The sequence below is a fragment of the Chroicocephalus ridibundus genome, chromosome 10 (genome assembly GCF_963924245.1).
Source record: "Chroicocephalus ridibundus chromosome 10, bChrRid1.1, whole genome shotgun sequence".
NCBI classification, from domain to species: Eukaryota; Metazoa; Chordata; class Aves; order Charadriiformes; family Laridae; genus Chroicocephalus; species Chroicocephalus ridibundus.
In genome coordinates, this window is record NC_086293.1 from 16,714,821 (window position 1) to 16,729,513 (window position 14,693).

At 47.9% G+C, this 14,693-nt stretch overlaps 1 protein-coding gene across 7 annotated transcripts in view; it reads left to right on the top strand.

Annotated features, from left to right (window-relative positions):
• Nucleotides 1–14,693, top strand: part of ADAMTS9 (ADAM metallopeptidase with thrombospondin type 1 motif 9) — an 84,986-nt gene that overhangs the window by 18,092 nt on the left and 52,201 nt on the right. For 6 of the 7 annotated variants that reach the window (XR_010072841.1, XM_063348428.1, XM_063348432.1 and 3 more), the window contains 4 exons: nucleotides 1,797–1,943; nucleotides 2,799–2,940; nucleotides 3,151–3,258; nucleotides 7,948–8,093. Coding sequence is in view for 6 of the 7 variants with exons in the window: in XM_063348428.1 (XP_063204498.1) it covers nucleotides 1,797–1,943; nucleotides 2,799–2,940; nucleotides 3,151–3,258; nucleotides 7,948–8,093 (543 nt within the window). In the remaining variant the exon portion in view is untranslated. The remainder of the gene's footprint in view (nucleotides 1–1,796; nucleotides 1,944–2,798; nucleotides 2,941–3,150; nucleotides 3,259–7,947; nucleotides 8,094–14,693) is intronic. The other variant, XM_063348429.1, reaches the window with a different exon arrangement.

Consider the following 14,693-nt stretch of genomic DNA (forward strand, 5'->3'; position numbering starts at 1 on the left):
CACCACCAGGGAAGATTAGGCTGTGGTGTGATGCTGGGAGGCGGTGGGGTGCTCCAGAGCCCATCTGAGAGCAGTAAAACCAGCAGACCCGCATTTTGTGGAGGATGAGTGACAGAGCGTACCCCAAGCAGCACCTAACCAGGGGAGGAGAGCTAACAAAATGTCCCTTGTTATTGCATCTTCTCGCCTCTACGTGTGGGTGTCAGCAGGATCTGCCCCAGCAGCTGTGATGTCTTGGCCAAGCCGCTGGGACTAGCCAGGTTTTTGGCTGGGGCTGGGTGCCTCGGGGAGGACCAGAGCAAGGGGCATGGGCACATCTTACCTGGCCTTTGAGACTGAAGGTTCCTCCAAGAGCAGGTCCTCAGCCTGCCACAGCTCGTCCCAGTGCCATGCACGGTGCTACCGAAGGAAGGAATTTACCCAGGGTGTCTAGCAGGTGATCGGGACATGTAAGTGAGCCTGACCCACCTCCTGAACCATTTCCCAAAGGAAAATCTCATGCTGATGGACGTCCTCAGAAGAGATGCTGTCATTCAAGATGCACCCCCTCCAGTAGAAACTTCTTTTAACTGATTTTGACTTTTTTCCAGAGTGGTAGTGAGAAAAATCACCTTAGATCACACAGTCCTTTATTCACCAGCCAGCTCAGTCCCAAACCACCTCACACCTGTTTTGCAATGGAGGTCTGTAGGTGTGGGATGGGTGAGAGCATGGGAACACATCTCTCAAAAACTCCCTTTTTCTGCACAGAGAGCTGGCTGAGACGGTCTATTTTTAACCACAGTAGTATTTGTTTAAATAAGATTTCCTGAGAGAGAGTCCCCAAAGGTTTGGCGTTCCCCACACCTAACGTGTGGCTAATTCCTTCACTAATGCTGCCCCAGAGCTGCCGGAGGGGTGAGAGGAGATCCCGAGCAGGAGCCACCTCTTTGCTCTTTTACAGGCAGCCGAGTGAAAAGGTGGTTCATTGGAGGTAACCTTAACGGGATATAAACTCCCCAGCCTTCGAACGCAGGATCACACCGGGTCATTTCCCCTTCTCCACTTCAAACGGCCAAGCGCTTTAAGCCATTCTGTCTCCGTTAGCGTATTTGCCGCATTCTTCAATGTGTCACGTGCTGCAAGCTTCGCCTGGGTTTCCGCTGATGTTGATGCTTGGTGGCGTTTTGTAAACCTGCCACATAATACGCAGGAGCCAAGTCTTGTCCCCGCTGCAGCCCTATTTGGGCAACAGCATGAAGGATCAGCGTGGCCCAAGGTATTCAGCTGCGTTGGAAGACATTTTGCAGCCAGCGTTAGGGTGCCACCGGCGTGCACGAAGGGACTTCGGGCACCGGTGGTTGGTGGGCTCAGGTCATTCATCTCCTTCAGAAACTTGGCTCTTTGGCTCAATTCCAGAGAACTTGCCATTTTTAGGAAGGTGGGGCCGGACACCAGCCTGCCTGCAGGATCGTGACCCTCAGCTGAAAAGGAAACTACAGCCAAAGTTGCATCTTGCTCCAGGCTCCCTCAAGGACTTGTCTGGCTAAATAAACGCAGTCGTGGTGTGGACAGCTTAGCAGGGTGCCGCGTAGCTTTTTGCAGACAAGTGCTAGGAACCCAGTTTGAGCAGTGCTTGTTGACGCTTATGAATATGTGCATATTAATACTTCTCATCTGTAGTATCTGTCAGTAGCATATCTAGGAAAAATTCTTGGGTTTGCTTACATTTGATTCGCACTGTTGCTCTTGCTATGCTGGATACTTGACATTTGCCGCTTAACCGACTGTACTTTTTGCTGTTGTGTTTCTCTTAGGTTTAACATGCCACACGACGACAATCATAAATGCAAAGAAGACGGAGGTAAAAATCAACAGCACGTCATGGCGCCAACACTGAACTTCTACACCAATCCCTGGATGTGGTCAAAATGCAGTAGGAAATACATCACTGAATTTCTGGAGTAAGGCCTTGCATATGCATGTGTTAGGCTGTTTTTACACGTGCATGCATCCCGTGGGGTTCATCAGTTAATCTGAAATCCTAGTGCACAGCATTTGGAGGAAATTGGAGGGATCTGTGTGTGCACGCATCCTTTGCATAGAGCAGGAATGCACCCCTGGCATCCAGTCCCTGCCAGTTCAGCCTCGTGATAAGCTGGCAAGGACCAGCCGCTCTATGGGGAAGAATAAGTCTTCCCCCATGGATATCGCTTTTAAGGAATGCGTGTTCTCCTCTGAACCTGAAGAGTGAGTTTTCCAAGCCCTGTGGCCCAGATACGGAGCCGTGTTTTAGGAGGCAGATCGAACTGCCTTTCTGCTCCACAGGTCAAGATAAAGCCCTGGCACTAGTCCATGGTGGGAACACTCTTCCAGGAGCCCGTGGGTCAGTTTGATGCACAGTGATCACCCATTTTGCCGTGACGCCTTCCCACATGTTGTGATGGGGAGCAGAACGAGAGACGCAATGGTGTCCTGGCAAATCCAGAAGCTCAGTCCCCCGCTTCTGCTCATCAATGATTTTCTTTCTAAATATACCCCAGTGCTGCTTCAGCAACTAAACGCAGGTTGTGCATGCTCAGAAAAGCTTTTGCCAGGGTAGCTGAGTGCACGGTGGTGGACGGTTGCTAGCACGGCACGGGGGTGGTGGTGAATGGGTGATGCACCCTCCTGTGCTTGAGTCTGCAGTAGCTGCTGTAGTGCTTGTTAAATATGGCACATGTGGTGCACGTCTGGCCCAAGGCTGGCTCAGGTAAACACCAATGGGTTCTAGTGGCATCACCTCCTGTTTAACACCGTTTCTCCGCTTTGTGTTGTAGCACTGGTTATGGAGAGTGTTTGCTAGATGAACCTTCATCAAGAACTTACACGTTGCCTCAGCAGCTCCCAGGGCTGATTTATGATGTCAACAAACAATGTGAGCTAATTTTTGGACCTGGATCTCAAGTGTGCCCGTATATGGTAAGTGAAATTCCACACCTTGGTTTTCCTGGTGTTGCCAAGGCAAAATAAGGTCTCCTGGGGCTGGACGAATGGGAGGCTCACAAGCCATCAAATTGTTGTCAAGCTTGTGAGCTAAATCCTAGGGGGATAATTTCATAAAGGATCATCTATCTGGTAAGGCATATGGCATGTATTTATTTAATATTTTGATATTTTCAATAACTTAAGCAGATGCAGTGTCGGCGACTTTGGTGTATTAACATTGATGGCGCGCACAAGGGATGTCGTACTCAACACACACCTTGGGCTGATGGGACAGAATGTGAGCCTGGAAAGGTCTGTAATACCTGGTGGTTCCTGCCTTGTAGCTATGTTTCCCAGGGCTCGGGCTAAGCATATCAGTCAAAATCATCCTATCCCAATGCCAGTTGTGTGGGGCAAAGCTTCTGACTGCAAGGGTGGAAGCCCAAAACAGCTCTGTGTGTTTTAAGCCTGGCATGCATGGGTCAGCTCTATGCCAGATAACGCGATTAAAATCAGCTCCTTGGCATAACGTTGTTTTAAAACAGGTATTCTTTCTGGAGTACTTCTCTTTTTAAATTAATGGCCTTGAGTGAACTCTTGAGCAAAAGGAGCAAAACCTTTGCAAAGCTTCCCTAGACTTTATTATTAGACACTTCCTATGTGATGTGAGCAATTAGTAATTTTGTGTAACATAAACTTGCCAACTGGCTTCTCATCTTGACAACTTCAGAGTAAAATATAGAACTGGTTGACATTTTCTGTATGGAACAGTTTTGGCAGTAATTCATAAAAACTTCCAATTTCCATGTGCAATGTTAGTTTCCAGCTAGCATTGTGCTTTCTAGAGTAAGTATTTAGGTTTTAGTTGTCCAGATCTGGAGAAAAATAGTTAGGAGGATTGTTTTTTTAATTTTTTTTTTAATTGAGATACTGAAGCTTTTGAAGAAAAATGCTAACTAGTTTTCATGATTTTTGTCTGAACAAAAATATTCTCCATCTACATCTAGTGAAAAAAAGTGTGATGTTATTCTCCAAGGTATAGCTTAAAAATTTGCTTTTCTGGCTATTAATGATCAACAGTTAAAGTGTTCTTTAGAAAGAGTCAACATTTAAATTTATAGTCTTTCAAACATATTTTAATAAAAATATCTGGGTACTATTTTAGGTATTATTATCTATAAAGGCTTGGTAATTAATCTTTTGTTGCGTGTGCCTGAAAAGTCAATTGTTCAGTGGCGCTTGACTGATTTCCTTGAAGACAATGGGCATAATGTATCAATTTGCCTTCCTTTCTTAGGGAAAAGCACAATCAACACGTTTGTCTTTATTGTTGAGACTGGTTGGAAATCCTATTCCTGTGCTACTCTTTGGAGCCAGCGGTGCGCTGATATTTAACATTTTTATGTAAAAACTTGCCTTTTTTGAGGCTCGGGATAAAGTTTAGGCATCTGTGGAGCCCCCTTGACTTGAGACCTTTTGTCTTCAACATCTCTGTTTGTGAGCTTGGGGTCTGCTCACTGCTGGAAACTCAGAAATAACTATTTTCTTGGAATCCGAAAAAAATGGGGGCTGCAATTTTGTTCCGACAAACCTGCCGTTACCCTTGGCTATGGCCAGAGTGATGTGCAAACAACTGCAGTGGAGCAGATTAGCACCTCCTCAGAGTTACCATGTCATCCAAGAGGCAGTGTCCAGCTGCATGGCTCTTAATAAAGACCGTGTAAGCAAAAACATTTGAGGCCACAAATTTAGCCAATTTGACAAGTTTAGACAAACCGGACAAGTGTGACCTGAACTTCTCAGCTGAGAGCAGATGGGCTCTTAAGAAAAGCTAATGCAGTGCGCTCGTGTTCAGGCATTTGAATGTATTCTCACAAAAAGGCTTCACAGAGTAATTCTTGTATTTGTGTGTCGGTCTAGGTCAAGCTTAAGGTTTGGATCATCATAAACTCTCTTCTCCTCGGTGTTTACTTGGGCTTGTGAAGTGCTGAGGTGCGAGTCTGGAGCGCTTTTCACTGGAATAAATCACTATTTTGGTACTCCGCAGTGGCCAAGAGCCCCGTCAAACTGCTGCTTGCTGACTAATGCCTTGCCTCGAGTCTGCGCGTTTAAAGCCCGTGATGTACGGGTTGGCAGACGGAGAAAATACCATGCCGTTTTTTATGGAGATATCTTTGGAAATGAGGGAGCCTGAATCGCTAAGAAAAATCAGCTAGCTAAAATTACTGGCATGTAGATTGAACTGGGCTCTATATTTATTCTTAAATCAAGGACACTAAACCAACGTGGGAGTATTAGCTTATGCTTATTTCGCATGTGAGGACACCGAATTTGATATCGCTAAATCAAGTAATAAGCCCAGCCCGGAGTTTGGCCGTTGCCGAGTGAGCACCAGTCGTGATGCTTTACAGTGTTTCACAGCACCAGCGCGTGGTCGGGAGGAAGTAAATCACTGGAAGAAAATCGAGAGAGTCGTAAACTTGGGCCTCTCTCTCTTGCGGTTTTCAGGGTTGTTTAAAGAATGGTAGAAAGAGTAGAGGAATAGTAATCATTTCTGTCTCCTGCCGTATGGCAGCAGGTAGCGTATATGTTATGCATGCATGAAGCTTCACAGCACTTGTCTGCCCCCTGCTAATCTATTCAGCTGAAGTCAGCCCGAGGATGGGAGCTGGATTTGGTGAATTATCTGGGACTCCAGTGGCAAGACAAAGGAAAGGAAAGTCTGTTGTAGCGTCTCCCGTCCCTGCCATTGCTCTCCTGCTCAACTCTGTGTCTGAGTTATTTTGAACTTGCTCCAGACAAAAACTCTTTTATTCTCTTCGTTCTCTGATCTGTAAGCTCATAGGAAAGAGAACCCTGGCAGGCTTTTTAGCTTTTGCTGTTGTAACGCAACAGAGAAATTATTTTTAAAATACAAAAGGCACGAAGGTTGCGCAGCCAGACTATTCACAGTGTGGTTCCAAGAAACACCATTGCGTTTCCATAAGATAATCTTGCTGTTTATTTAAAACAGCTGCTCTTTTTTTGTTTTTTTTTGTTTGTTTTTTTTTTTTATTCCCCCTTTGCTTTACCATCAACCCCCAGTTTTTAATAAAATCAAGGGATGTAGGCGATTTCCTGGTTAATTCTCAACCATCGGATGGGAGACATATAGGTCATGTCAGGGTCTGTTAGCTGTGTGCATTCACTGGTTAGCTATTCTGTCATCTTCAAAGGGTCAGTGGTGCCGAGCATGACTGTGGTTATATATTTGACTGTGAGCATCAACATCGCTGTGAGAAGTTCTCCACCGGGACAGCGCTGTTGGATTGGTGTTAAATATTCTTTTACATTAATGGTAGCTGTTGGACCTCTTTGTCCCTGTACGGGACTGGCATAAGGGACCCCATCCTGCAGTTTTTCAACCCTCTAAATGCCAGGTGGAGTTGTGTGTCATAAGGGTTTGTCCTGCAGTAAAGAAACAGGCATTTCAGCTTATTTTATTCTTGACCCTTACCGTAGCAGATATTTTCCAGCCGGTTTCTAGCTGGGAAATCAAATCTTGAGAGGAGAGCAAATCCAGGGCACATCGCAGCCTGGAGACCATGCTCATCTCCGAGCAAACACCACATTTAGGACCCCAAGTTACGCGTTGTTCAGCCGCCCTGCTGAACCGCCACCATGCCCCTAGGCAAATGCACCTGGGATCAGCTTTATTCATCATTAAAGCAATGCCACAAGCCGGCCGTTGTGGGCAAAAGGTGTTAAACGTGCTGCAGAGCCAGTGTCTTATGGGCTGGATGCACAACCCCCATGATAGCTTGGTTTTGCTCTGTTTTCCCAGATTTCTTTCTCCAAGGTGGTTCATAAGGATGTCTAAAAAGGGGGGTGAGCTTATGGTGGGTGTATCTTGATAACAACCTTGTTTGCTATTAGTGAAAGGGCTAGAAAAACGTGGTACATCAGTAAATTCAACCCCGTTCCCATAAGTATTGTCAGGTGTTTCCCTGCCTGAACAGCATCTGGTGCAGATAAATATTGCAAGGGAATATTTTAATGATGCCCTACGTGTTTTCTTCTTTAAGTCTGTAACCTCTTCTAATCTGTGAGCAATCAGCAATGTTTGGGCTTCCTATAATTGCGAAGATTTAGGCATCTGCTAGCAGATGAGCACGTCTCTGGGTTTAAACCTGCTTTAGCGAGTTTCAGCGGGAAGGAAGCCCTGCTCTCATGGGTCTGGGGGACACTTTTCCATCTGGTGGGGCCAGAAGGTGACTGTCCCCTAGATCTCACCTCTCTGGAAGTCTCCAAAGGGACACACAGTTCATACCATAAAAATGGGGGACGGGGGCTTGCCAAGATAATTTAAACCAGTTTTCCAAACAAAAGAAAACAAGAGTTACAGCCGGAAAACAAAAGTGTAGGCCAGGCCTTGGCAAGTCCCGTGTTGTGGCTGAGTGAAAAAAAAAAAAAAAAAAAAATACTTTGGATGGAGGAATTAATTTTTCTATTTCATTTGCCCTTTGGTTTTGGAAGTTCCCTTTCCCTCTTCTGTTCAGAGGCATTGTACAGCTGTGGGGAGGTTTGAGTTTTTTCCCTGGTGTTTTTCCCTGCTGTCTGTCTCTGGCACGATGCGGTTCCTGCTGCTCTCCAGGAAATCAGATAAGTAGCTTTTTGAAAAGCCAGTGCCGCGAGCATTGCCGTGCTGTTCGGCACCAGTAAACAGGGGATATTCGGTGGTTGCTGTTGTCCTTGGTCATCTTTCCCAGAAATCGCTCCCGTGGACTCCGCAGCTTGCCTTTGCTTCTTCATTTAAGGGTGCAAAAAGAAAAAAAAAATAAATATGGGGGTGACAGACAAAAAGTAAAGAAGTTCAGTTTTATCCGATTGCAAAATCCTTGCTGCGTTTCGTGAGTGGCTGAGAAATAAGTAAGCCTGAGTCTTGGCATGCAGGCTGGCGGTCGGCTCGTCGTGCCAAAGCAACGCAAACCCACCTTTCCCGTCTCTCTCCTTCGCGTGCAGCACTGCCGGTTTGGGATGTGCGTGCCCAAAGAGCGAGAGGCGCCAGTGATAGACGGAGCCTGGGGGACCTGGAGCCCTTTCGGGAGCTGCTCGAGAACCTGCGGCGGCGGCATAAAGACGGCGATACGAGAGTGCAACAGGCCCGAGTAAGTGCACGGAGGGTGATGCGCCGGTGGGTGAAATGGGGAAAAGCGTCTGGGTTGCCCAAATGGGCTGAAATCCCCTTCGGCTGTCCCCAGCCCCTGTGTGCTCCGGGGACCGGTGACTTTGCCCTGGGGACCGGTGGCTTTGTCTGGCATGGATGAAGCAGCACAGGAACCCAGGAGGAGCTGGTCACAGGTTTGGTGTGTGGGTAAAATGCAATAAAATGGGATCCCTTCAACAGAGAGAGAAGGAAAATGCTAATAGCCACGTGGGTTCATTGCCCCCTGGTTTCCTGGGGAGGCACAGTTGGGGTCCCACTTCCAAAGGTGTTTTTCTTCCTCCAAATCTGTGGATCAGAAAGGAGGGAGAAGGGAAGGAGCCGTGTTTTTCTCCATTTTTCACCACTTTAGCCCTGCTTTGACTGCTTTTGCAGCTGTTCCTACAGGCCAAATCCTTTATACAGTTTTCTACCGTTATACTCCTGCTTTGGCTGGTTTTGCAGCTTTTGGCTGGTTTTGCAGCTGATCCTTTATACAGTTACATGTCAGCTGGTGCAGACTAGCCAAACCTCAGCAGAAATCTGTGCCCCATTAAAAAGCGGCACTCAGAAATGTTTGCTGTCAGCCTGGAATGCAAAATCCTGCACCCTTTGAAATGGCAGGGAATTTTTGCCGTGGGCTTTAAGGAGATGAATGTGTGTGGCTGGCAAAATGTTAGTAATAGGTTGAGCAACTGGTATGAAAACAGGCTGTTTACGTAAATTGTGAACTGTGCTGGTTTCTGTTTAACTGCCTCCTTTCAGCCCACAAGAGCAAGGAGGAGGGGGCAGGATGCTTTCCAGGCTTTTATTTGGGATGGAGACACGGAGAGGGGTCTGCGGAGCTCCTTGGACTAAGGGGTCTTAAAAGCATTGAGTAGGCTCATTCAGCTTCCTCATCGTTGGTGTTGGACGGCTCATTGCCAAGGAAATTGCCGTTAGTGATGCCCCAGTGACAGTTTCATCACTGCTAATGAGGTGGGGGAGAGCTTGTACCTGCAGCGTCGGTGGTGAAGTGACAAGAGAGGCTGGCTCAATACGGCTGGGCAAGTGTCAGAAGAGAAGGGTTGCGGCTAAGGGAGTCGGACACCAGCACGTTAATTAAAACGATGCTGAGAAACGCACAGGCGCAAAGGAGTTCTCGTCTCACTGTGCTGAGTCAGCACGCGCCAGGTGGTCTTCCAGTAGCCATGGAGACGCAAAAATAAAACATCTTTCCGCACGCAAAAATAACTATGCTGCTGAACCTTTGGAAGCTGTCAGAGAGAAGTATTCCCATCTTCTGGAGAGGCATCTGTTTGGACTGATAGCTTCTTGTGATAAAAAAAATCTCCTTTATCCTAAAGGCTAGTCAAGGGATTTTAAATTCCATCTTCTCTTATAGCTTGTGTTTGGTATCTTGGTGTTTTGTGAGGCGTGTTGCTTTGGCTGGGATTTGCAAAAGCACCTAAATACACTAGGCACCAAGCTGCCCATGAAATCCCCTGTGTTTATCCTTAATGGGGGTTATTTTCCAGGCCCCCTTTTGTGAGCTGTGTCGCTGGTACTGGCCTCTTCTCCAGCCCCTCATGAAGTCTCCGCAGGGAGTCGTCTGTCCTAGCACCATCCACAGAGCTTTACACCGGTTCTGTTGTTTTGTCCCCATAATTTGACATCGTAGCGTGGGCTCCCACCATCTCTGTCCCCTGTTATCGTGGGGCTGCTGAGACGATGCGAGTGGATGAGATGCCGCTGGGTACTCTCCTGCCTCTCCCACTTTTCAAAGTACTTCAAAAATATACAGAATAGGTGTAGTCTCTGTTTCTCCTCTGTCATAGAAGGCAGCAACACCAACTCAGATACCTGGAGTAACGTCTGAAATAGTTTTCATTAAATCTTTTATATTCAAAGACAGCTTAGCTTATTTAAGATTTTTTTTTTTTTTGTGCGTGAAGATCTGGGGTGGTATCTTGCACGCTAGTAAAATATTGTGTTAAATCGGGCATTGAAAACGAACCCCTTCCACCACGGTACAGAAAATAAGGCTGCAGCTCCTGCCTCGGTTTGTAGTGTGCTCTGACACCTACGTGGACGAGTATCTTGCAGGGCTGTAGGAAGCTGTAAGCCTCTGAGATGGCGGCAGACTGCCTTTTGACATAGACTGGAGGAATGTATTAGCTAACCAGACCAGACCCTTCCCACCAAGATTGCCCACTTGGGAATTTGAGGCCGGCTGGTACAGACAAAGCCCACGGCTGCGGTGCGTCACGTAGAGGGTCTGTGGTGCAAGCCCTGCTTTTCAAAGCAAGGCACAGCTGCAGAATTATGGGGGAAAAGGCGTATTTCATAAGATGTCGATACCAGGAGCCTTATTTTCAGGAATGGCTTTCTGGATGGGGCAGTGTTATCTCTGGATGCGAGTCAGATCACGTCTACATTTTCGTCCATCGCAGGAGTACCCACCTGTGCTGAAAGCTGTCCGAGCTTGACACGTAAACATATCTATAGATAACCGTGCTGGCCACTGGCAGCACGATTCCAGGTCCCAGGGCTTCCCGGGATGCTGCAAAGGAGATCTCACACTGCTCTGTGCACGCTACAGCTTCACAGATTTTTTTTTTTCTGCAGTCTCTGGGTGAGCACAGACACGCAGGCAGACGTGCAGATGAGCACACGTGCCCTGCAGGTGGTCTCCAGGGTCTTTTCACTGTGGCAGCCCGCGTGCCCCCGGGCACAGCAGCATGGGGCTGAGCACATGCAAAGCACCCCCAAAACCAGCAATTCTCAGCGAGGTGCCCGTACCCGGTGCTCCTGGACCACTGAGAGCTGGGCGCTGCCTTACGGTCTGCAAGCGTTCGAGGTTAGTAATCGCAGGTGATGCGTTAAGCGTTGTATATTTAAGACCTGTTGGGGATGGGACCCCGCTGTTCCCCAGGCCTGTCTGCTGTGTCCTGGGCGTTCCTGACATGCCGGGAGGGATGCGGCGAAGCCGGGGTGTGCACAGGAGCTTGTAAGGGGCATTATGCTCGATCGAAAGCGGGTCCACACCGGCCATTAGTTGATCAAATAGATGATTCAGAGAGAAGGGAAATTGAGAGAGCAAGGAGGTTTCTACGCGTGCACTGCATTCCCTTCTGCCTCTGCACTACATCGTTGATGATTATCCATAGAAATATTACGTAGTGTGAAGTATCCCGTATTTCTTCGTGACACTGAAAATCGATGTTGTATGAGGCTGACTTATTTTTCTGGGTCAGCTCTTTCTGTTTACTCAGACTCTGCGAAAAGCAATGCTGGTTTAAAAACACCCTAAAACTGTCAGGGTGGTTTGGGACTGTTTTGAAATGTCACGAGTGTGAGTGTGCTTCAGCCCCAAACGCTGGCTGCAGGGAGATTTACTGCCGCGGTTACCAAGCTGACAGTTTGCAACGCGATGGCAAGTTTTAGCATCCTTCAGTTTGTGGTGTGTCCATGTGTTCAACGTCATCTCAATCTCACGGGTCACATCTAGAGAAAAGGAAACTATACTGTAGCTTGAGATCTTTGGATTTTGTTAGATATACCCTTAAAAAGAAAAAGCTCCTGCCATGTTCTCCATAACTAACTTAATATTTGAAAGTCTCATTCGAATTAAACTGATTTATATTGGAACCAATATGTGGTTACCGTAAAAATCTTGTAATTGCCTTTTTTTTTTTTTTTTTTTTTTTAAAAGAAATGCCCTGTTAGAGGTTTCCGTAATTTAGAGCCTTTGTGAAATTGCAACAGCCCTGCTGCGATATAAATACTTTCCCAATGAAAACGGTGAATCCTGTTAACTCCCCTGTGGCTGATTCGGGCGCACTGAGGTCTGGAGTGTGCTGCTGCCTCGGCTAAGTTTCCCCACGTGCTGCGTAGTAAGATAAGACAGTCGAGATGTCCCTTTGTAGCTGAAGGTAGATAATGTGCCCACGTGGGAATCATCTGCGGGAAGGGCTCCGGCGGTGGGAAACCCCCAGAAATCCCCGTTGTGCCTGCGAGGCAGGAGGAGTCCAGGGTGCGTCTGCCGGGGCTGCTGCTCTGGATCAGCTCTGGAGTGGTCCCAAGCGTAATCAGTTAAATTAATTCAAGTTGGTTTTCGTCCCAAAGTGGAGAATAGGCTAGGTCAGTGGAAACCAGGTTTAGGCTTGTTCCACTAGGAACTGGTGTAAAATCAGTCTGTAAACAGGAATCTGCACTGGGCGCTATGCGGTTGCTTGGGCTTTTTAATTTATCACTGGTACTTGCTTAATTGCAAGCACCAGAACCCTTTGCAAGTGACACGCGTTTAGTTTCCAGATGGCATGTGAGAGCTGCCCTCGGAGCAGGTAGAGCTGATGTTACCAGCTACTGCTCCGGGCGGTGCCTAAAGACAAATCGTACCCCTCGGCACTCAAGGTAGGACTTGCGGGCTCTGCACCGTGGCAGTGCGTATGTCGGCGAGGAGAGGATGCTGGCAGGACAAATCCTGTGTGTGGAGCTGCTGGCGGTGCTCTGCACCTCGCTCGCAGCTGGTGGAGGAGGCAAATCCTTCTGTCAAACCTGTGCGAATCCCTGGTGGGGTGGTGGGAAGTCTCCCTGCCCCTCCTTGCTTTGCAGGTAATCTTTTGGCAAGTGCAAGCTGCTCTGTACCTCTGTGACACAGGAGTTCTGCTACTTGAGTCGCAAATAGTTTTCAAAACATAAGAGTGAAGAATTGTTGTTTGTGGGAGAAAAGGCACTGCTGGGCTTCCTGGGTGGGTTGATGCACAGAGAGGCTAAAAAAATTGTGTTCAGCTGTAGGAACTTGTTGACTCACTGCGTGTAGAGACCCTCATACCCATGCAGGTATCTCCGTGCTAAGGACAGGGGTGGTTCCTATTTATCACTCGTTGGTTCACATTTGGTGGGTCTCCAAGTGTGCAAAGTGGCTTCCTTCCTGAGGAGACTCAATGGGAACATGTGCTCTGCCAGCATCCCTAGGGCACCGATGGGCATCTGGTCCTGGGGCAAGGCAGAGCCGATCCTGAAGGGAAGCCCTGAAAGGCAGGAGGTCTGGGTGCCAGGGCTTCAGCGCCCAGCATGTTGCTCTTCTGATCTGCACTTCTTGCTAGCACAGGCTTTTATTTTGTTCAGGGGTTGGGTAAAAAATGTAGGTTTAGAAGTTATTTTGTACCAGAGGCTGGAGCTGAGCACAGACCATCATCTTGAGCTTTGAGGGCCACTCTGTACCTCTTTACACATGCCCCTGCATGACGTGGTCAGGATGTGGTGGCTCTGGCCACTAAGGATGCTCTTGCCCTCTGCTGACTCCTCTGAAATGGTCTGTTAAAGGGAGAGGCTGGGGCTGACCTCCGCCGGTGGAGGCTTTCCCATGCTGTTGGCTGGGATGCGTGTTAACTTCATCCCCCCTCAGTGCAGGTCCCAGTTGGTATAATTCTTCCTTTTTGGATAACTACAGCTTCACGCAAGTTGACCCTGCCAACGTTTCATCCAGATTTGCAATATCTTCCCTTCTGTAACATCAGGGAAAAGCAAAGCTGCAGTTTTTATTAGGTATATTAATCATAGAATCATAGAATTGTTAGAGCTGGAAGGGACCTTAAAGATCATCCAGTTCCAACCCCCCTGCCATGGGCAGGGACACCTCCCACCAGATCAGGTTGTTCAGAGCCCTGTCCAGCCTGGCCTTGAACACCGCCAGGGACGGGGCTTCCAGCACCTCTCTGGGCAACCTGTTCAAGTGTCTCACCACCCTCATGGTGAAGAACTTCTTCCAAACGTCCAGTCTGAATCGACCCATCTCTAGTTTTGATCCATTCCCTCTAGTCCTACCATTACCCAACATCCTAAAAAGTCCCTCCCCAGCTTTCTTGTAGGCCCCCTTAAGATACTGGTAGGCCACTATAAGATCTCCTCCGACCCTTCTTTTCTCCAGACTGAACAACCCCAACTCTGTCAGTCTGTCCTTATAGGAGGGGTGCTCCAGCCCTCTGATCATCCGCGTGGCCCTTCTCTGGACAAGTTCCAGCACATCCATATCTCTCTTGCAGTAGGGGCTCCAGAATTGGACGCGGTACTCCAGGTGGGGTCTCACGAGAGTGGAGTAGAGGGGGAGAATCACCTCCCTCGACCTGCTGGCCACGCTTCTCATGCAGCCCAGGCCACGATTGGCTTTCTGGGCTGCTAGTGCACACTCACAGCTCATGTTGAGCCTCTTCTATCACTAATGGTGGTAGCTTATAGAAGCCTCCACCATGCCCTCCCAATTTCATTTGAAGTTTCAGGAGACAGACAGTGGGTTTTTTTGGAATATTTAAAACATGATGCATCATTTTTTCTTTTATTATTACAATTCATTATACACATAGAAAGCTGCACATAGACGGGCAGATGAAATCTTACTCGAGTTCCTAGAAGAAATGTCCATTGACCAGACAGTAAATAGGATAGCTTGTATCCCAGGGGTACTTTTCCTCGCAGCATTACCATAGCTGAAAATGAGTCCTCACCAGAAAAGTGCCTTCTGCTGGGCTCCTCCGATGCTGTCCACACGCAGCTCGCTCCGGCACCGCTGCTGACAGCGGCT